This window comes from Ranitomeya variabilis, chromosome 7, assembly GCF_051348905.1.
Source record: "Ranitomeya variabilis isolate aRanVar5 chromosome 7, aRanVar5.hap1, whole genome shotgun sequence".
NCBI lineage: Eukaryota > Metazoa > Chordata > Amphibia > Anura > Dendrobatidae > Ranitomeya > Ranitomeya variabilis.
The window spans coordinates 11,069,083-11,093,198 of record NC_135238.1 but is presented as its reverse complement, the minus strand read 5'-3'; the positions used below and the strand labels follow the sequence as shown (position 1 = coordinate 11,093,198).

At 44.3% G+C, this 24,116-nt stretch overlaps 1 protein-coding gene across 1 annotated transcript; it reads left to right on the top strand.

The window, feature by feature from the left end:
- The first annotated feature begins 476 nt into the window (after positions 1-476).
- On the top strand, positions 477-23,318 carry LOC143785265 (sulfotransferase 1B1-like). The gene is made up of 8 exons (XM_077274003.1): positions 477-630; positions 729-875; positions 960-1,088; positions 19,598-19,695; positions 19,792-19,918; positions 19,995-20,089; positions 21,497-21,677; positions 22,523-23,318. The coding sequence occupies exons 2-8, from the start codon at positions 734-736 to the stop codon at positions 22,633-22,635; spliced, it is 885 nt and encodes a 294-aa protein (XP_077130118.1). The 5' UTR covers positions 477-630; positions 729-733; the 3' UTR covers positions 22,636-23,318.
- The last annotated feature ends 798 nt before the right edge of the window (positions 23,319-24,116 follow it).

Below are 24,116 nucleotides of genomic sequence, written 5' to 3'. Positions count from 1 at the left end.
CAGTCTAGGTAATCCTTTGACACAAGACTGTGGCATACCAGGACTAATCTCACAGCAGTTCAGCTTACTTTCAGCTCATAGTATTGGAAATCTTGGAGACAATGCAGACTCATTCTAGAACCTGGGATCGCATGCAGAAATATTGTTAGGAACATTCACCAATGTTGCAAGCATTGGTTTCACCGCCTCTGTTTGTGATGTACATGCACCATAACTGATTTTCTATGATTTAGGAAAACCCCATGCTTACACCTCATCTTGGTTATACTTCATTCAGACCTCAGCTGATACAATAACCTGTCCATTTACATCCAGTTTTTTTCGTGTTGAATTAATGGACTCAAAACTCAATAGCAAAAACAAACACCCTGAGCTGAACTAATCTTTGTCACCATTCATTCCTTCCTATATCGCTTAGAAGCCTCCTGTAGCTGATAAAGCTTATGCAATACTGCAAGTTCATGGTCTGACACTGATAGAGGAGGGGAGAGGGTGGTGGCGTTCTCGGACAGGGAGAAATACAAAGTTCTGGGAATGGTGTGGAGTGAGCTACCGACTGGTGAGTGATATAATAGGCTGGAGAAACCGACTGGACGGGAAATGTAAAGGAATTATCCATAGGATATTGAGGTAAAGACATAAACTGGAGGAACAGACAAAGTTGAAGGTGTTTTAGATACAGGCTTATTCTCTTCTTAACACTTCTTTTTCCAAATGGCTCATATTAGACAAGATGGACTCAGAATGGCGTCGGAAAGACTGGGTTAAGGTCCGTGGTGTCCCAATAATCTACGCTTTTTCTCAAAACTGGGAGAGGATTGATAATTTCCAAGCGAGAAAAGATGACATTGTCGTTGCCACATACCCCAAATCAGGTCAGTTGTGGAGTTTCTTGGTCTGCAGTGAGTTAGGTTAGCAAATGCACATTTTCTATTAATTACAGTGATTGTATCTTTAAGGCACAACATGGATGAGTGAGATTGTGGATGTTATCTTGAATGACGGGGACACGGAGAAGAGCCAGAGAGATGCCATATTCAATAAGGTTCCAATGTTGGAGTTTTGGGTGCCTGATACAGTGCCTCCAGGTATCTTAAAACAATCCCTTCTTTCTTATAAATCACATTCTGAAAGTTAAAGTGTAAATTATGTAACTACAGTTAGGTCCAGAAATCTTTGGCCAGTGAGGAATGTTTGTGATTTCAGCTCCGCAGGCCATTTTTTTTTTTATTTAAAATGAAACAACCAAGATGCAATTTATGTGGAGACTTTCAGGCTCATTTATATCAATTGAACAAAACAGCGTTTAGGAATTGCAAACATTTTTCTACAAAATGGCGTTCAGGGTTTGTATCCAGTTAGGCCTTTACGGATACAGCCATACGCTAAATAGCGTTCAAGGGTGGCAACTTCCCAAAGGTCGCACATTTCCTTCAGCAATAATTGTTCTAGTGTTTCCATTGATTCTTTAATCATGCTGACATTTTCTGTATTAGTATGGGTGGGAGCTAGTTTATGAGCCAAATTGAAGAATTTATGAATGTTACGTATGCGGTCTTTCCTGTCTGACCACAAATCCCCCATAGTTATCAAGCTTATACCGCTGCCTACTTTAAGGTGGTTGTTAGGTTGTACAAGGTTTTTTCAAATAGTGGCTCCGGTATAGAAGGGAAGGACCAGCTGCAAAATAGGATCACAACCACGGTAGTCTTAATAATAAAATGTAAATGTGCTTACTTGCCCTATGGTCCACTTCGTAGAGCATGTACCAGAGGTCGTGGTTTTAGTACTAGGGGCCGTAGTTATAGTACTAAATGATTTGTCAATATGATGAACCAGCCAATGTAGGCAATAGAGCACACAATGGTGCAGAGTTCAACTAAAATGCAGAGTTAAAAGTATATTTCTTTCTTGCTTCCATAAGGAGGTCCCTATTGTACCCTTAAAAAAAAACTTGGTAGTGTTTTAGCCTCATTATCAAAGTCTTGGGGCTTGGAGCAATTTTGAAATGCTCTCATGTATTGGCTTCTAGGAATACCTATAAGCCAACGAGGTAGATTGTACTTTTGAACGACACCATTGCTTTTACCATGTCTTGTACTAGAAAACGGGAAAAAAATTTCAAGTGTGGTGAAATTCCAAACTTTGCTAAAAAAACCCAAAAAAAACAAATAGGGCAATTTTAGGATACCCGTAGCGTTTCCAATTTTTGGGATCTCGGGTCGGGTGAGGGCTTATTTTTTGCGGGCCGAGCTGACGTTTTCAATTATACCATTTTGGTGCAGATACGTTCTTTTGATCGCCCGTTATTGCATTTTAATGTAATGCCGCAGCGACCAAAAAAACATAATTCTGGTGTTTTGAATTTATTTCTCGCTACGCCGTTTAGCGATCAGGTTAATCCTTTTTTTTTTATTGATAGATCGGGTGATTCTGAATTCGGCGATACCAAATATGTGAAGGTTTGATTTTTTTTTTTTTTTTATTTTGAATGGAGTGAAAGGGGGAAGATCTAAACTTCTACATTTTTTTTCATATTTTTTAAAACATTTTTTTTTTACTTTAGTCATGCTTCAATAGCCTCCATGGGAGGCTAGAAGATGGCACAACTCAATCGGCTCTGCTACATAGAAACGATTCTCAGATCGCTCCTATGTAGCTGAATTCCTGCATTGCTATGAGTGCCGACCACAGGGTGGCGCTCACAGCAATCCAGCGTCAACAATCATAGAGGTCTCAAGGAGACCGCTGGTTGTCATGCCGACACATCGCTGACCCCCGATCACGTGACGGGAGTCAGCGATGCACGCATTTCCAGCCCGATCGCTGTAAGCGTTGGACGGGGCATTTAACTAGTGAATAGCAGCGGGTGGATCGCGATTCCACCCGCAGCTATTGCGGGCACATGTCAGCTGTACAAAACAGCTGACATGTTTCAGCTTTGATGTGGGCTCAGCGCCGGAGCCCACATCAAAGGGGGAGACATGAGACGGCGCATGTCGTAAGGGGTTAAAGGTACGCCTGTGTATAGAACCTTCCTCAATGAAGATATTCAGGTCTAAGAAATTGACTGTTTGTCTACTTGTTGTGGAGATAAATTTGAAATAAAATTCATTTTATTAATATCGTTTAAAAATGCAGAAAGTGATTCATGGTCCCCGACTAAATAAATAAAATATTGTCACGATATGGTATGAAATATCATAAGTTAGTTTTCTTGCTAGCATGCGGGGGCTAAACCCCCCCCCCCTCTCTCTGGTTCTCTTTCCTTTCCTGTGTTTCTATCTGTCTGTGTAGAAGAGCTTGCCTTGTGGGGGGAGTTTTATTGACGAAAGGTATTTACGACTAGCATAGCTGCAAGAGAAATTTGTGTTAGCAGGAACTGTTAGAGAAACTTCTAGAACGCATAGAAGGTCTTTGTTCTGTTTTTGGAAGATATTATGCAAACCGTTTAAGTTACGAACACCAAAATATATCGTCATAATCACACTCGGAGGATCTACGCATCACTCTAATCACAGGCTTGTAGCTCCATCTGGTACAGAGGTAGGGATTTCTCTGTCAGTGTGCGTGACAAATAGGACATATTTGATCTCATCGGAATGCCCACGATACTATGAGATGAACGATGGGTATGGTGCGATTATTTTATGTTCGGTGGCGAAGTTACGGGCATCAGATATATTTAATGCCCAGTTAGTGAAACCAAAGAGGTAGGAGGAGTTGGAAAACCAAGCCCTTTCTGTGAGGTCACAGACTGTAGGTTTTAAGTGCTGGCAGGCATCCAAGAGAGAGTTGGGAGTTTTTACCTGAAGCGACCAGACTGCGAGTGCCAATGCACTGGGATAGATGGAAAGCTCTCCTAGCCTAGCCTGCAATGCAATGATCTGAGAATATGTGAGTGTTACCGTTTCTTCCTTTAATCCTTTTATTTTCATAATTACCTTGTACATATTTGCAATTGTCTCATTTGTAACATCTTTGTAAAATATTTTATAAACACTGCCTAAAAATCATTTATGGGGTATCATAGTTATTACTAGTTCGTTCTCCATGCTCTAAAAACGTACCCTGTCTTTGAAGGGAATTTACGCTACTGTTTTGGGTTAGCAGCCGAACCCGTTTAATCGGCGCTGGTGGCAGCTTACCGTGTGCCGGCTTTTTGGGGGGGTCACTGTAGCGACTGCGGCTTGATAATTATTGTTCCTGCCTGAGTGGGAGTAGTTATCGCGTTGCTGCAGTGCGCCCAATAGCCAGTACATAGCAGGCAGCCTTTCTGGCGACTAATTACCCCAGGTGCAGTACCTAATCTGACCTGAGAGTAAGGGGGGCGCCAGAGAGCTGCAAGTGTTAAGTGGAACTGTAAGCGGGATAGACACAAATCCCTGCAGTTCATGGTATACTGAAGAGCAGTGGGATACCTAAAATAAGCCCCTGCTGTAAACTAAGAGGTCAATAGCCTCGTGGGTGTTTTTTCATCACATTGTGGCAGTGGAGGGATAACTAGGATAAGCCCCTGCACATGTGATAGCCGTCTGCTGGTCTAAAGTCACCCCAATCCGTGACATATTGTGGGCAGCGGCTAAGGGACCTTGACAATTGGTGACAGTCACGGTGTGAATCGTGACATATTGGTGGCAAGGCGGTGGGATATTAGAGCATTAGTGATTTGGTTTGAGCAATCATTCCTCTCACTAAAAACTTGCAGAAAGTTCTTGCGAGAACTCTGCGCAAATAAGTTTGGAGAACGAACTCAGTGTTTATTAGTTGTGAGACAATTGTGTACTGGTAATTATCCCGTCCCTTTCTTTTCGTTTTTCTATTCTATCTTTTATTTGGCAACCATGGCTGCGAAAGGAGAAGCCTGGTACACCCAGCAGAAGAAAGACACTCTTGCTGGGATATGCATGTACCATGGCCTGAAACCCCAGGACAAGTCCAAGGCTCAAATGGTCGCTGAACTGGTGCAATTTGAAGCAGACCAAGCCAGGCCACAGAGCCCAGAGGCCGCAGAAGCTGGCACAAGCGAGCATGGTGCTGCCGCAGAGGTCCAACCACTGAATACGGGCCCTACTGGCAACCAAGGGGGCGCAGACCTCCTCCTGCAGCTGGCTCTGCAACAATGCCCCGCAGATGATCTAGAGAGACGTCTGCAGCTGATTCAGCAATACCGGCAGGAGGCCGAGGCCCGAGCCGAGCGAGAGGCCCAGGCCCAGCGAGCCGAGCGAGAGGCCCAAGCGCAGCGGGAGTACCAGCTGCAGATGGCCCGACTGCAAATGCAGGGGTCGTCCCAGTCCAGTCGTGAGCCCAGCAGCGCTCAGACACCAAAGCCCCGGCCCGACCACTTTCCTGTTATGGAAAAGGATGGGGACTTGGACACGTTTCTGCGGGCCTTTGAGAAAGCCTGCAGACAGTACCAGCTGCCTACACAAGAATGGGCACGGTACCTGACACCAGGGCTGAGAGGAAAAGCTCTGGAGGCGTTTGCTGCACTCCCTCAAGAACAAGATGGTGACTATGAGGCCATCAAGCAGGCTCTCATAGCTAAGTACCAGCTTACACCCGAGGTGTACCGTAAAAAGTTTCGGACCCTCCTACGTGGCCCACACGACAGTTACAGTGATGTGGTGCATAGACTGGGGACCCACTTTGACCAGTGGACCCAAGGACTGTCAGTGACCACCTTTACACAGCTGCGAGACCTGATGATCAAAGACCAGTTCTTCCGTCTTTGCCCAACTGAAGTGCGACAGTTCGTGATGGACAGAGAACCCAACGATGTGACGAAAGCAGCGCAGATTGCCGATGCCTATGAGGCCAACCGTAGATCGGACGTGCGGAAGCCAGTCACCTCCAGCTGGAGAGGGGGTAAGCCTGCAGCCAACGCCAGTACCCCTGCCAGCCAACACACCAGAGGTCCTGTCCCCGTGGCCAACAGCACCAGACCTACCACCGAACTTCGCCAGTGTTACCACTGCAGGCAGACTGGACACCTCAGTCACCAATGTCCAGCCAGGCAGAAGAACCCCTCATCCCAGGCCCCAGGGCCTAATGCAGCCGTTCTTTTGGTGGGTGGTGTGGTTGGGAGGGGGTGTGATAACGTACAGCATGTCACTGTGGGAGGTCGTGTTGCTACAGGCCTCAAGGACACCGGGGCTGAACGAACCCTCATCCGACCCGAACTGGCGGCCCCTGAAGAAATCATTCCGGGGAAAACCCTAACTGTCACTGGGATTGGGGGCATCAGCTGTCCCTTACCGATGGCCCGGGTTTTTATTGATTGGGGTGCTGGGAGCGGGGTGAAGGAAGTGGGGCTGTCTGATAATTTGCCCACTGATGTTTTGTTGGGGACTGATTTGGGGAGGTTGGTTGCATACTTCGTGGATGACCCTCCTCCCCAATCTACTAATGAGGGTAAAGTTAACCCTGGGGATGATGATGATGATGATGATGGGAAATCGCATGTGTTACCTGACCATGCTTTATCTTGTAGTGATGCATCTGCTAACCATTTTTTCCCTAGGATTGATGGTGAAAATGTTGTACCTGTGCCAACTGTATCTGATAATGATGTTTCTGTAAAAGTTGATGTGTCCATAGGTACAGGAGTGCTCAGCCACGTTGCTCTGCGGAGTGAGACGGCTGAGGAACCCCTAGCAGGGGCAAGTGTCGGTGCTACAAGAAATGGGGAGATACATGGGAACCGTGAGACAGGTGACGCCATGAAATTGACCAGTGCCACCGAGGAAGGTAACTGGCCCATAAGTAGCAATGCTCCTGAGGTAACGGGGGTGGATGGGGAGGTAGAGCCCATAGCAGCGTCGGCTGTTGGGTCTGTAGAAATCCCCAGGGAGACAGCCTACGTAGCTGCTGTCACCCGCAGTCAGAGTGCCCGGAACAGATACCTGTCTGCCTTCCGGACCCTCCTCAGTCATCAGTATGACTGAACCAGAGGTGGACCCAGTGCAGGTCCCAGAGGGCTCCCGTGGGGAAGGGACCCTGACGTCGCTTCTGGCTTCCCCTAGCCAGGAGTTTCAGGCCGCTCTGCACACAGATGCGAGCCTAGAGAGTTTGAGACAACTCGCCGAGACGCGCTTCTCCGAGACTGATAAGGAGAAGGTGTTCTGGGAAGGAGGAAGGTTGTACCGGGAGACAGTACCCGGAGCATCACAAAAGGAGTGGTTGAGGGAAAGACAGCTGGTCGTCCCGCAGCAATTCCGGGGTGAGTTGTTGCGGATTGCCCATGAGATCCCGCTAGCTGGACACTTGGGGATCAGCAAAACTAAGGCCCGGCTGTCTCAACACTTCTATTGGCCTAAGATGGGGACAGATGTGTCAAACTACTGCCGCTCTTGTGTCACCTGCCAAAGAGTGGGGAAGGCGGGGCCTGCTCTTAAGGCTCCCCTGATCCCTTTGCCAGTGATAGAGGAGCCTTTCCAGAGGATTGCGGTGGACATTGTGGGCCCGCTGGCCGTCACCAGCAGCTCTGGAAAGCAATATATTCTTACTGTGGTAGACTACGCTACCCGGTACCCAGAGGCAGTAGCTCTGTCGTCAATTAGGGCAGATAAGGTGGCGGATGCCCTGTTGGCCATCTTTTCACGTGTAGGATTTCCCAGGGAAATGCTTACTGATCGAGGGACCCAATTTATGTCTCACCTAATGGAGGCTCTCTGTAAGAAAATGCAGGTGAAGCACCTGGTATCGAGTGCGTATCACCCACAGACCAATGGCTTGTGTGAACGCTTCAATGGTACCCTCAAACAGATGCTACGCATGCTGGTTGAGACACAAGGGCGCGACTGGGAGCGGTACCTCCCACACCTGCTATTCGCTTACAGAGAGGTTCCGCAGGCCTCGACGGGGTTCTCACCCTTCGAGCTCCTGTACGGCAGGCGAGTCCGGGGACCCCTTGGGTTGGTAAGAGAATCCTGGGAAGAGGAGCCGAACCCTTCCGAAGTGTCCATAGTGGAGTATGTCATGCGCTTCCGTGACAAGATGCAGACCTTGACGCAGTTGGTGCATGACAACATGACGCAGGCTCAGGCTGATCAGAAGCACTGGTACGACCAGAACGCCCGGGAGCGGACCTACCACGTGGGTCAAAAGGTGTGGGTGCTGGTTCCGGTACCAACGGATAAGCTTCAGGCAGCCTGGGACGGCCCGTACGTTGTCCACCAACAGCTCAACCCGGTCACCTACGTGGTCACCCTTGACCACACTCGGGGTAGGCGAAAGGCCTTTCACGTCAACATGATGAAGGCTCATCACGAACGTGAACCTTTCATCCTACCGGTCTGCAGCGCACCCGAGGACGGGGAGGAAGACGCCCTCCTGGACATGCTGGCCCAAGCCAAGGCCCGTGGGTCCATTGAGGACGTGGAGGTAAGCGCCTCGCTAGATGAACCACAGCGGTTGCAGTTGCAAACCATGCTGGAACCCTTCTGGGTCGTGTTCTCCAACCGGCCTGGAAGGACTGAGTTAGCCGTCCACGAGGTGGACACCGGGAACCACGCCCCACTACGGCGAACACCCTATCGAATCTCTGACCAGGTGCAGCAGATTATGCGCCAGGAGATCGATGAGATGTTACAGTTGGGGGTGATTCGACGGTCAAAGAGCGCGTGGGCCTCACCTGTAGTTCTCGTGCCAAAGAAGGACCGGACCACCCGGTTCTGCGTGGACTACAGGGGGCTCAACGCCATTACAGCCTCTGACGCGCACCCAATGCCGCGCATCGAGGAACTGCTTGAGAAGTTAGCTGGCGCAGAATACCTGACAATAATGGATCTGAGTCGCGGATACTGGCAGATTCCCCTGAGCCCCGAGGCGCAGGAGAAGTCCGCCTTTATCACACCCTTTGGACTGTACGAGTCCACGGTCATGCCCTTCGGCATGAAGATTGCCCCTGCCACTTTCCAGCGGATGGTCAATCTCCTGCTTCAGGGACTGGAGAAGTACGCTGTGGCGTACTTAGATGACATTGCCATCTTCAGTCCCTCCTGGGATGAACACCTGCAGCATCTCGAAGAGGTGCTCGGGCGAATTCACCGAGCAGGACTGACTATCAAGCCGGGAAAGTGCCAGATGGGCATGAGGGAGGTTCACTACCTGGGGCACCGGGTAGGTGGAAACACCCTAAAGCCAGAGCCTGACAAAGTGGGCGTGATCGTGAACTGGCCCACTCCCAGGAACAAGAAACAGGTGATGTCCTTCCTGGGCACTGCAGGGTACTATAGGCGCTTCGTGCAGCACTATAGTAGCCTGGCAAAACCTTTGACGGACCTCACCAGGAAGAAGCTACCCCACATCGTCAACTGGACAGATGGCTGTGAGGGGGCCTTCCAGGCGTTGAAAACAGCACTGTGCAACGCCCCTGTGTTGAAAGCCGTCGACAGCAGTCGACCGTTCTTGGTACAGACTGACGCCAGTGAGTTTGGCCTTGGTGCTGTGCTCAGCCAGGTTGACTCGGAGGACCAAGAGCACCCCGTGTTGTACCTGAGCCGGAAACTTTTGCCGAGGGAAGTGGCCTACTCCACCATTGAGAAGGAGTGCCTGGCCATAGTCTGGGCCCTGCAGCGCTTGCAGCCCTACTTGTACGGTCGCACCTTCACCGTGGTGACCGACCACAACCCTCTGCGCTGGCTAAGCACCATGTGTGGAACCAATGGCAGGTTGCTACGCTGGAGCCTTGCCCTTCAGCAATTTGACTTCACCGTTAAACACAAAGCGGGCAAAGAGCATGGTAATGCAGATGGACTCTCCCGCCAGGGTGAACCCACGGAGGTGCGCATGGAGGCATACCGAGAGGTCCTGCCGCCGTAGCGCACGCCAAAAGGGGGAGGTGTCACGATATGGTATGAAATATCATAAGTTAGTTTTCTTGCTAGCATGCGGGGGCTAAACCCCCCCCCCTCTCTCTGGTTCTCTTTCCTTTCCTGTGTTTCTATCTGTCTGTGTAGAAGAGCTTGCCTTGTGGGGGGAGTTTTATTGACGAAAGGTATTTACGACTAGCATAGCTGCAAGAGAAATTTGTGTTAGCAGGAACTGTTAGAGAAACTTCTAGAACGCATAGAAGGTCTTTGTTCTGTTTTTGGAAGATATTATGCAAACCGTTTAAGTTACGAACACCAAAATATATCGTCATAATCACACTCGGAGGATCTACGCATCACTCTAATCACAGGCTTGTAGCTCCATCTGGTACAGAGGTAGGGATTTCTCTGTCAGTGTGCGTGACAAATAGGACATATTTGATCTCATCGGAATGCCCACGATACTATGAGATGAACGATGGGTATGGTGCGATTATTTTATGTTCGGTGGCGAAGTTACGGGCATCAGATATATTTAATGCCCAGTTAGTGAAACCAAAGAGGTAGGAGGAGTTGGAAAACCAAGCCCTTTCTGTGAGGTCACAGACTGTAGGTTTTAAGTGCTGGCAGGCATCCAAGAGAGAGTTGGGAGTTTTTACCTGAAGCGACCAGACTGCGAGTGCCAATGCACTGGGATAGATGGAAAGCTCTCCTAGCCTAGCCTGCAATGCAATGATCTGAGAATATGTGAGTGTTACCGTTTCTTCCTTTAATCCTTTTATTTTCATAATTACCTTGTACATATTTGCAATTGTCTCATTTGTAACATCTTTGTAAAATATTTTATAAACACTGCCTAAAAATCATTTATGGGGTATCATAGTTATTACTAGTTCGTTCTCCATGCTCTAAAAACGTACCCTGTCTTTGAAGGGAATTTACGCTACTGTTTTGGGTTAGCAGCCGAACCCGTTTAATCGGCGCTGGTGGCAGCTTACCGTGTGCCGGCTTTTTGGGGGGGTCACTGTAGCGACTGCGGCTTGATAATTATTGTTCCTGCCTGAGTGGGAGTAGTTATCGCGTTGCTGCAGTGCGCCCAATAGCCAGTACATAGCAGGCAGCCTTTCTGGCGACTAATTACCCCAGGTGCAGTACCTAATCTGACCTGAGAGTAAGGGGGGCGCCAGAGAGCTGCAAGTGTTAAGTGGAACTGTAAGCGGGATAGACACAAATCCCTGCAGTTCATGGTATACTGAAGAGCAGTGGGATACCTAAAATAAGCCCCTGCTGTAAACTAAGAGGTCAATAGCCTCGTGGGTGTTTTTTCATCACATTGTGGCAGTGGAGGGATAACTAGGATAAGCCCCTGCACATGTGATAGCCGTCTGCTGGTCTAAAGTCACCCCAATCCGTGACATATTGTGGGCAGCGGCTAAGGGACCTTGACAATTGGTGACAGTCACGGTGTGAATCGTGACAAATATCATCTATGAAGTGTTGTCAGGGGATCAGGTTTGCGCAGAGCCCCCCACTGGGCCGCAGCCCTCCCATCTCACCATGTAGAGGTTAGCATAGCTCGGCGTGAACCTGGTCCCCATGGCGGTGCCCCACTGCCGGATGTAGTAGTCTGCCTCATATTTGAAAAAGTTGTGAGTTAAGATAAAAAGAATACAATGTCTAATACAAAATAATTTGTTCACTGGGCAGTTCAAATTTATTTAAAAATATACTGCTGCTTCACAGCCTTTGTCACGTTGGGTCACAGTGTAAAGTGACATGATATCCAAGGTGCCTAAAATGTAGTTGTCTTGCCACTGTATATGATTCAATAATTGCAGCTTGTGGGTGCTGTCTTTGAGGTAAGCTGGGAGTATTGTTGCTATATCTTGTAGGTGGCAATCTACTTAATGTGACAAATTAGAAGACACTGAAACCCTGAAATTATTGGACATCCTAGTGAGTTTGTAAGACTTTAGTGGATTTTTGGTATGTAGTAAATAATTGCAGTTCTAGGATGTATAGTGTTAAGTTTAAATTCAGATTTGTTTACAAAAACAGCATTTAGCCCTCTAGTAATTATCTCCATTATCTCACTGACAAAGGTCAATGTTGGGTCATTATCTACTTTCATATATGTTTGTTGATCACTTAGAAGGCGTATGGATTCTTTATGGTATTGTACTTGGCCTAGAAGCACTTCAAAGATTCTCCTGCAGTAAATATAGATCAGAGACCTAGATCAGGGAAAGCTAGGTCAGGGTTAGCTTTTACTTAGCCCCATTTCAGTCAGGTGGTCATCCCTTTAAGGCAAGCAGTCTGGTTTTTCTGGGTACATGGACCCATGCGTTTCGACACAAAAGTGTCTTCCTCAGGGTATATGGTATAGAACGTTGCATATCATCCTTATACATTTAATGACCAGTAATTAATATTCAAAAGATTCATACCAGCTGTGCGGCAGTCAGGTCTGGTGCATGTGTTAGCTTGTATGGTGTCCTGTGTATGTCAGTGCACATTCGCGGGGTTTCGTTTTCCCTGGAAAAAATCATAGAGCACTCAGGCACCACTCCAATCCATCCCACACTCTGCTGCCTGACTAATTTACCTGCTACTCCCTGGCCTCTCCCCTATGCCAAGCCCTTCACTGGCTTCCTATCGCCCAGAGACTCCAGTTCAAAACCCTTACAATGTCATACAAAGCCATCCACAATCAGTCTCCTCCATAGATCTGTGACCTCGTCTCCCGGTACTTACCTACATGCAACCTCCGATCCTCTCAAGATCTCCTTCTCTACTCCCCTTTTATCTCTTCTTCCCACAACCACATCCAAGGCTTCTCCCGTACTTCCCCCATACTCTGGAACTCTCTACCCCAACACATCAGACTCTCGCCTACCATTGAAACCTTCAAAAAGAACCTGAAGACCCACCTCTTCCGACAAGCCTAAAGCCTGCAGTGATCCTCAACCTACTGAACCGCCGCACAACCAGCTCTCCCCTCTCCTAGTGTATCCTCACCCATCCCCTGCAGACTGTGAGCCCTCACGGGCAGGGTCCTCCCTCCTTATGTACCTGTGTGCCTTCTGTTTTGCTCATGTTTAATGTATTTGTCTATAGCTATCCTCTTTCACATGTAAAGCGGCATGGAATAAATGGCGCTATAAAAATGTATAATAATAGAAAAAATTTCATTGTCACTAAGCGATAGTTACTATGCACATGCGCTGGCCAAGTGTTAGTCGGAAGTCAATGTTCCGACTCACTATACTCAATCTGTGTTTTATGCGCATGCGCTGATCACTGTTCCAAATATGTCCAGGAACGAAGGTTCCAATTGCGCTATAGATTTATCACATATAACAGCCTGATCTGTCAAATGTATATATAGAGAGCGCAATTAACCGTCATCATATATAAGACACTAGATAATATAAAAGACAATATCTCGATCTTAATAAAAAAGTATTTGTGGAGACGCAGTTATCATTTTACAGACTTTTTAGCAAAGATTAGTCAAGGATAGGCAAAACATATGTGAATGAGGCATTATAGGGATGATTTAAAGAGGTATGCAGCTTTTACCCTGGGGTTTCAAAATGTATAGAATCGATTGGTGGACCCCCACACAGTTAAATATGTATAACACTAGACAACATATATATTGAGTTTTGGTGCGCACCCAATCACACCTGAGTGGCCATGATTTGTGTATAGCTATGAATAGACCTCAACTCATAAGGTCTGTCATTAAGTAAACCGTACCTATAAAGTGCATGTGTTAAAAAAAAACAACTAAACAAAAATCAGAAATTAACAATAAAAAAATATATAAAAAAATAAAAGATGTCCACTTTGTGCAATTAGTCCATATACAAATGAGCTGATACTAATTTGTATCAAGCAATGCTTTCATAGTTCTAAAATAGGTGTCCTCTGGATGCAAAAAAGATGCCAGATGAATTTTAATGTCTTGCTCCTTCTTCTCCAGATTGAAAAAAACCCCCGTGATTCTCAGATTAGTGACCTGTACTGAAAAATTAAAAAGTGTAAGATATTTGTAGAGTTTAACACCTCATTAACTCTGGTTTTGCACATAGAAAAACAAAGAGACAAAGCTCAACCAGGCTAGATCTTTTTATAAAACCCTGTGTAGAGTAATTCCTCATTAAGACCCCTTGGAGCAAGGCTCTGTAGATCAAAGATCCACCTTGCCTCACGCCTAAGTAGATCATCCGTGATTCTGCCCCCCCCCCACGATGTTACTATAAATCCCCTTGTAACCCCATAACAAGAATAGAACCTGAAAGTCCATTATGGCATTCTAGAAAATGTGATGCCACTGAAGTTAATGTTTTAGCTTTTATTCTGTCTGTTCTGGCTGTAGCTATATTTGATATGTGTTGCTGTATTGTTCGGCATAATTCTTGAGTAGATTGTCCCACGTATATCTTATTACACCCACAGATCATTACGTAGACCAAATTTCGAGTGCGGCAATTAAAGTACGCTCCTGATTTGACCTGTGTGGGTAAATGAGGTAGTGAGATGCCAAGATTAGCTATCATAAGGGGACAAACTGAACAATTGCCGCATGTGAAAGAGCCTTTGTTTGGGTTCCCAACCCTCAATTTATTCCTCGATCTTCTAAAATGACTGGAGAGATGGTCTTTTAAATTCTTTGCTCTTCTGGCCACTATCTTGGATCTCTCCTCTATAAATGGTCTGAGTCTGGACTCGCTCAAAAGAATCCCCCAGTTCCTCTCCAAAATATAATATACTTCCCCCCATTGGTTGTTATATTGGATAATCAGTTTCAATGTGTTAGAGGGTTCTCTCACCCGAGGTTTCAGCAAGTCCTCTCTCCGACTATTGTAAGAATGTTCATAAGCCCTGGATACAATCTTCCATGGGTAGCCTCTTTCTTTCTCGAAACCTATTTGTAAGTGCTTGAGATTCTGTCCGGAAATCCTCTATACGGCTACGGTTTCTCCTAAGACGCAAAAATTGGTCCTTGGGAATTCCGTGGCACTGATGGGCTGGGTGGAAGCATAAATAATGTAACAAGTTATTGGTGGCCGTCTCCTTCCAATGTAAAGTGGTGGTAATCCTATTTTCCCATACAATTTTAAGGTCCAAGAATCTGGTAGAAAAATGCGTAGTTAGTACAATATTCCAACAGTTATTGTTCAACTACCCAATAAAGGTGTTCAGTTGTTCCATATTGCCTGTCCAAAGGATAATGATGTCATCGATAAATCGATACCATCTCATGACATAAGAATGAAATGTTGTATTTTTTCGCATAGGTCTCCTCCCACCACCCCATAAAGAGGTTAGCGTAGGGGGGTGCGCATCTAGCCCCCATCGCGGTCCCCAAGATTTGTTTGTAAAACACTGTCAAATCCAAAATAGGTCTTTTCAAGAACCAGTTTAAGCAAATCAAGAATAAATGAGTCATGACTCCTATCTCCAGTGGTACATTTGTCCAAAATATAAGAGACTGCTGAAATACCTAGATCGTGGCTGATATTCGTAAAGAGGGCCTCCACGTTCAATGTGACTAGAATAGTATCCTGAGGTATCACCAAACCATCCAGTTCCTGTATCAAATGCGATGAGTCACGAACGTACGAATCCAGTGTGATAACCACCGGCTGAAGAAAGATATCCAAATAAATACATGGTTTTTCATACAACCCGCCTTTTCCTGAGACGATGGGCCTACCCGGGGGTTGTGTCACAGACTTATGTACCTTTTGTACCATATAAAATGTTGGTATCACAGGACATTTCGTAGTTAGAAAATCCAGTTCCATTTTGTTGATGATCCCATGTAGGAAAGCGCTAGACAATTTGTCCAATTGAGATTTAAAAACCATTGCTGGATCTGAAGGTAAGGCTTGGTAATAATGTGTGTTGTTTAGTTGTCGTCTAGCTTCCAGACAATACATATCTATTGGCCACTTATCATAATCAGTCTTATCTCTTCGAAACTTATGTTTCTTGCCTCAGATTATTTCTTTCTCAAAGCAATTGATAGCAGTTTTCAGACATTCCTTAAAGGGATCTATCTGTTCTTTTCTGTCATAAAGGTCAAGTTTATTCTCCCTAGCTCTAATGTCATCCTTTACACGTGTCAGCACCCGTTGATCATGCTCAATCAACATATCAATAATTATATATGAGCATTTATGTAAGCCTTCTTCACACAAATCTCTGAAGTCACTATCAACCTCCCATGCAGGGAAAATCTGAACCCTCAATCCTCGAGGTGTCAAATTCAATCTCTTATACTCTTCTAGACTTTTTATGTTCCACCACGTTTTTGTTAATGTTTTATGTAAATTAATAATCTCCGTGGTCAATTTCTGAAACCCATCATCCCTAGTTGTACCTGTCAAAACAGTAATGTCATTCTGTCCAAAAATGTCCACAACCTGATCCTGCCAAGACGCCTCTCTGGCTTTCAAATCCATAATGTCTATATAACAATAACACAAATGTGTCACCGCTAGAAAGACTGGCTTAAAGGAAGCCAGCCACAACAAAAAACCCATGAAATAGACATGCAGGCACCATCCATCCAATACTTATTATTGGGATCACCTACTGCATATATACAACAGACTCCAATGCAAAAGACAAAAGCATATGCTGACCACTATAAAAATAAACAATTTTATTGGAAAGCAACATACAATACATTTCAAAACAATTAAAAGTCACACATAGGTGTGATACTGAGAAAAAAAGATCCATAATAACGAGTCAAATACTCATAGACCCACAAGCCAATAATACAACATAGATTGCTATATATCAACAACAGGATAAATAGTTTGATCAAAGATTAAGACAAGGTATATACCATGTCCAAAAAACAATATATACACATATTAATGCCAACGTTGGTAATATACATAAGTAAATAGCAATACAACAAGTTATAACATGATCCCAATGTTAATACCTCCTCAAATGTTCTCCTGCAGTAAATATATCAGAGACCTAGATCAGGGTCAGCTAGGTCAGGGTTAGCTTACTGGTTCATCATATTGACATCATTTAGTACTATAACTACGGCTCCCAGTACTAAAACCACGACCTCTGGTACATGCTCTTATCCCCCGTGTCTGACTGTGGAAGTGGACCATAGCGCAAATAAGCACATTTACATTTTTCTACAAAAGTCTCCTTTCAGGGGCCCAAAAGTAATTGGAGAAATTAAATTTACCATAAATAAAATGTTCATTTTCAATACTTTGTACAGAATCCTCTGTAACAATGTCGGACTTAAGTCTGGAAGCCATGAACATCGCCAAACACCGGGTTCCCTCCTTCGTGAGGCTTTGCCGCCTTTACTGCAGCTGACTTCAGTTGTTTGTGGGTCTTTCTGCCTTATGTTTTGTCTTCAGCCTGTGAAATGAAGCTCGATGAGCTGACATCTGGTGATGACTCGGTTATTTCAGAATATTTCATTTCCTTGCTTTCGCAGAATGTTTTCGGTCATTATCCATCTGTCCTTTGAAGCGTCGTCCAATCAACCGAGCTGTATTTGGTTGAATCTGAGCAGAAAGAATCTCCCCGTACACACAGAATTCATCCGGCAGCTTCTGTCTTCAGCCACACCATCAATAAACACTTGTGACCCAGTGCCACTGGCAGCCATGCATGCCCACGCCGGGACACCGCATCCACCATGTGTTACAGAGGGTGTGCTGTGCTTTGGACCATTAGACGTTACAAGCCTTCTCCATACTTTCTTCTTTCCATCATTCTGCTACAGGTTGATCTTGGTTTAGCTTTTCCAGACCTGGGTGGCTTCTTTAAGTTTTTTGGTGCAGAGTCTAATTTGGCCTTTCTAAGGCCGACAATGGTTTGTTTGCACCTTGCGGTGAATTTTCTATTTTTGACCTCATGAAGTCTTGTCTTTATGGTACTTAGATACTGAAACACCCAATTCCTGGATCGTGTTCTTCACTTGAGTGGATGTTGTGAAGGGGTTTTTCTTCACCATGGAAAGGATTCTGTGATCATCCACCGTTGTCTTCCAGGGACATCCAGGCATTTTTAAGCTCCTAAGCTCATCAGTAAGCTTTTTTTCAGAATGTACTAAACTGTAGATTTGGCCAGTCCTAAAATGTCCTCATCCAAGTGTTTAGGTCCTGCTGCCTATTATGTGATTTAATAGGAGGGTTCTGGCCTTACAGTCTTTCTTCACTGATGTCGGGGCACTACCTTTTTTTTTAAATTCGTTTATTAAACAACAACAGAATTAAGACATATATGGTTGGCAAATATTCAAATCAGGACAGATACAATCAGCGTAATATCCATGAAATTGCAATAAAAGTGACTTAAGATATTACAACATGTCTAAAGCAGTTACTTAAAACTCTAAAACAAACCCACTGGGGGCACTACCTTTGCTTCATCAGTCTTAGCTGGGGACTGGAGTACTATTTAGCTTAGGTCTTGATACAAATACTGTATTGTATGTCTATATGTTCATATATCTCCGGACCTCTATCTTATCTGCATTTGTTAGAGGTTATACACTACTACAGTAGTGTCGCCATTATTTGGAAGGTCTTTGTGCCTTCCCTGACTGCGGAATAAATTGCTTATTTTGCACACTATATTGCTGTGAACATTAGGACCTGGACCATCGGCTTTACTTGTGTTTAAATGTATGTTTTTTGTTTACCAATAAAAATTTATTTATATGTATATTTTTGAGTGTGCAATATCATTCTGTAGTTCTTTTTTCTTCTTCGATATTGCATTTATGTTCTACTAATGGATGTAAAACTCATATTCATATTATAGACTATTGTGTGCAAAACTAAGGCCCTGTGGAATATGTTAGCACTATATAAAAATAAAGATTATTATTATAGCGCACTCCGACTTCCTTTTTAGATGTCACGGTAAAGCTGAGACACCTATACTCACCTCCAGTTCAGGCATCATTCCTGCAGTGTTGTCAGTCCCGGTCCCAGGGCTGTCGTGCGGCTGTAATAACACATAAGACTGGCACCCAATTAGCGTGGGGTCACTGTCCCACTCGTCTGCCCCAGGACAAGTGCCGACACCGCAGGAATGGTTCCAGCACGGGAGGTGAGCATAAGCCTTTTTTGATTTTATCAGGGCCAAGAGTGGGGAATGAGAAAGGGTTGTCCAGGTAGTGGACAACCCCATTAACCATCGACTTGGTCAAAGCACTAGCTCAGTGAGGCGTCAGGTTACAGCTCTCATTATTCTTTATTGAGAATTGAGAGTATAGAGCTGGGGCAGGAGGGAGAAGCTGAGTGATTCATAAGCAGGGACGCACATACTTGGATACAGCAGCAGCTTTCTGGCTAATTAGTTTCTCCAAGAACCGGATTCACAGGGATTCAGCTTAGACCTGATGTATAATCTCCTCCAAACTGCTGATGCTTCTAGCTTTGTGCTGCACAAGGAAAGAAGAGCAGGAATCCCTCAAGTCTCTGTTTGCGGTATATGGGAGACATTATAGCAGGTGGTCTTCACCCACTAGGTCAGACACAACTGAAAATAAGACACATGGCCCACAGACAAGAAAAAATTGAGAACATTGCATGATACAAGGTATACAGTGGCTAGAAATAGTGTAATTCTTCATGTACAAACACAACGGCCTTTTCTAAAAAGTTACCAGAAATTATAGGTATACTTTAATACTTTTTTAGAAGACATTAGTTATTTTTCATCTTTCTGCCAAAAGTTTCATTAATATAAAATTTTCTTTTCTTTTTTAGGGTCTCAGCTTTTAGATTGTCTCCCTTCTCCTAGGGTGATTAAAACCCATCTCCCAGTATGTCTCTTTCCGAAGTCATTGTGGGAAAATAACTGTAAGGTATTGGAAATGTTCATTATCCCCTCATACATACTGATCCCTCCAGTGACCACTTGCTCCATTTTTTAATTTTAATTTCTTTGTGTCTTTTATCAGATTATCTATGTGGCGAGGAATCCTAAAGATGTGGCCGTGTCGTTTTATCATTTCGACAAGATGAACCAACTACATCCGGAGCCGGGACCCTGGGAGGAATATATCGATAAGTTCATTCAAGGAAACCGTGAGACCCCACAGTGGAATAGTCACTCATTATTTATGTATTGGTCACTGACGTAAAGTTTTCCTGTTTGTCCTAGTGGGATTTGGGCAATGGGGTGAGCATGTCAAAGAGTTTTGGGCCCTAAAACAAGACAGAAACCTCCTATATATACTCTATGAAGATATGTTGGAGGTAAGTCTTCTACTTAGTGCTTCTAGAAGTAGGAATAAATAGCGTTTTTTTGCACTCTCACTGCTGGTGCATTGGGTTTCTACAAGAGGAATCTTAAAGGGAATGTAATGTTAAAAACATATATATATATATATATATATATATATATATATATATATTAAATGTGAAACATTTTAATCTTTTATAATTTGTTTTAGTTTTATTTTTAAAATTGCAGAAAATCTGAGACATGAAATGCAAATTGTTGATGTGTTCCTCTATTATACACTAGAGCCAGCAGCTGCTCACATTTGCTTTCTCGCCTCTCCCTGTAATGCCCAAAAGGAAGGGAGCGGATATGGTTTGGAGTCACTGTACAGTCTAGTATTGCTGGTGATAGCATTGTGATACGTATGTGCAATCAGGCTCTTACACATTGTCTGTGAATGTCACTGACCTCCAGAGCTTGTGAGCAACCTGGTACTGGGGAGCGACTCGTCGGATGAACGTTACCTACAACTGTGCCTCCCTGACCTTGAATCCAAGGTTACTCCCAAGTTCCAGTTAGCAGTGTCCCTATGTACCGCCATGGCCATTCTGTTACAAACATATCCATACTGGCCAAGACCTGTATTGTCAGAGGCTGGTGCTGTCAACATTACCTCCAGGGTCAGTGGAGCGTGACAAATCATGGTAGACTTCACAAACATTACCGTCAGGCTCCTCACTCCAGAAAAGTACTACTGCGCATACCAGAAAGCTGCAAGGTGCACGGCTCATAAGGCCAGAGCACATGAGATAAGGTCGGAGACCGTCCCTACTCCACTTTGCCCATAGTTTGCCCTACTTGCTTTATGTAAGGCACAACAGAGCACAATGAGGTAAAAAATACTCTGTTGTAAAACAATCACAGTAATGAGCAAGTGCTAGTCAAAAAATGGAAAAAAAACAGGGTATTTAGTTGATACTTTTTTTTTGCAAAGAAAAAATGTATACGAAGCCGCTCCACCAATCATCAAGGTATAAACACAAACACATATGGGAAATATATCTGCTGTCCGCCATCCTCCCTTGTTTCCACCCCCACTCCGGTCCTCTTCTCACTCACGTGACTGCAATCCCAACTCTCTGGATCACACTGCTCACTATGTGTGACCTCGAAGTCGCTTTTACAGAGGCTCCATAGGTTTCCATTGTAAAATCAACTTCCGGATGACAGTGTGACCCGGAGAGTTGTAATTGCACTCACTTACGTGACAAAAGAACCGGAGTGGCGCTGGAAACCGGGGAAAATGGCGATCAGTAAGTATATTAAAGCACTTATACTATGATACATATACATTTCCACAGGTTTAGTGAATACAAACTTTCACGGCAGTGCTTTTTATCCTATGCATTGGAACATTTGTCTATTTCTAATGTAAACAGGACCCAAAGCGAGAGATCCGGAAAGTAATGAAGTTCCTGGGAAAAGAACACTCGGATGATGTCCTGGAGAGGATTTGTCTACACACTTCCTTTAAGGCTATGAAAGAGAACCCAACAACAAACTACACCGCTATCCCTTCTTCCATCATGGACCAGTCGGTCTCCCCGTTTATGAGGAAAGGTACAACACTGCCACCTGGAGGCTACAAGAACAATAGCGTTCATTCACTGCATTATTGATTAGATTAGCTGTATATACTTATATTAACTTCAAAATATTAATGTATTTACTTATTTTGCACACTTGTATAGCACCAATAATTCCACAGTGCATTACAGACATCATGTAATTTCATAAACAGCAGGGGTGGACATAACATTTTTAGAAGTCAATTTTCAGAAACAATTTAACTAGTGGAATGGCAATGTTAACCTTTATAGACATGGACAGAAACCCAAATCGCCTTGAAGTCAAGGCCGGTTGCAATTTTTTTTAGTGCAGCCTTCACATTCTGTAGATATATATATATATATATATACACATCACACTGACATGACTATGTATCAATGATAAGTACAATTGCGGACTTGAACTCTATAGCGCCACCTGTTGGAAGTACAGGTGGCGCTATAGCGTTCAAGTCCTCTTTTTCTCTAAAGAGGCAATTTGCATATTTCATTTCCCAGAGGAGCATTGCACGGCGAATAAGCCTCCTTACTGTGAGAAGCCAGAGCTTGTATGTCACTCTCCACAAGGAAAAACCTTACCCCAAACTGCACATATGAATCTCGCCTCTACTGCTCATTGCTGGGACTGCAGTTATTTTTCCATTACTGCATTATAGCTATTTTAATTTTTTTTCAATTCAACCAAAATACAGGTTTTTTTACTGAACATGCCAGTGCATACAAATTTATATAAAGAGGGTGTATTTCAACATTTATGGCACTGTTGTGGATATTTTCAGCTATGTCTAAATGACAATATCTGACTTGTATCTAAGGGACTGTTGCTTTTTTCCTCAGGGATCTGTGGGGATTGGAAAAACCACTTCACCGTGTCTCAGAGCGAGAAATTTGATGAGTATTATCAGAAACAAATGTCCGGTACCGATCTGTCTTTCCGCTTCTTGGTTTGAAGAAACTCGAGAACACTTTACAGTCTCAGCCTGGCTGTGGACGGTCTAAATAGAGCGCGGTGCTATGTGCTAGTGATAGGAAGCCAAAACTCCTAACAACTAATTGGTGCTCCTACATCTGAGTATGAGACGTAAGGTTACCATAGACTAAAGGTGATGACAAACCATAATCAACGATAAGGATGAAATGTACCTATAACGATCCTTTTATCAGACGGCTGACACACTCCGCTCATCTGGAAAGAAGTTGTCTACTTGTGAATTCTTCGGAAGACAGTTAGAATAACCATGTTTAGTTGTAATGAAAAATCTTTTATCGAACACATTCGCAGAAAGACTTTTTTTTCTGTAAAATAAGGGTATGAACATTATCAAACTGATCCAATCGCTGATACAACCATCGCCCGACTTGTACATTAGGTATAGTCCTACCTTTAGGAAAGTTACACCCCTAAAACTTGCTCCACGAACCTATGACAACTCAATATGAGCTAAGACATCAAGACAATCACGTCCATCAGAGCCCCGGGAGGAATTGCAATGCATCCATCCAAATACCAATTAAACTAATGTCCAATCATTTGGTCGTTCTGTCTTAGATTATTACGAAGTGAAAACCTTGGAGTCAATATTATGGAAGGGATGATCTGGTGTAAATGAGTAAAAACAGAGAGAAAAAAAAAGTGCTGCAGAGTGACATTTTGTCATGATTGTACACAAAATACAGCAGTTTTGCACCAAACATAATCCACAAATTGTTTTGCACGTACACGGGCTTTCACCTGTACAAATCACATAGTAAAAACAGCATCACAAAACCACAGTAAGGTCGAATTCACACATCAGTTTATAATGTCATGTGCAAAAAAAAAAAAAAATCACAAAAACGACTTGTTAACAAGCCCAAACATATAAGGTATGTGTTTAATGCAGGAAAAAATGCAGACAGAGCTTAGACGTGTGAATGGGGCCTTACGCAGAATAAGGGCTCGCTCAGACATCCGATTATTCCACATATGAGAAACAAGTGAAGTTCTTCCATTACACTTACATTAGACACGATTTAAGAAAGATTTCTGTGCAAAGTCATAAAAATGAGAACTTCATCCAGACTTTTTACTTGGCTGAAAGGTTCATCGCTCATCTTTCTGTCGTAGCCATCTGATACAGTCAGAGATCCCGGTAGACGGCCTGTTAGGATAGTTAATGGGTCAGCCATCTGACACAGCTTCTCGATATCAGACATCTGCTCAGATAGTTGTCATCATCTTCTTCGACAATACGAAAGTTAGGGTCCCTTTCCACTTGCGAGATAAAAAACGGTCTGTAATCTGGACCGAAAAAACGGATGGAACGTATGCGATTTTCATGCGAGTGTCATGCGAGTACAATGCGATTTTTAATCGCATCATCCGTTTTTTATAATCGCATCATCCGTATGACATCCGTATTACTGTCCGATTTGTACGCACCGGTGTCCT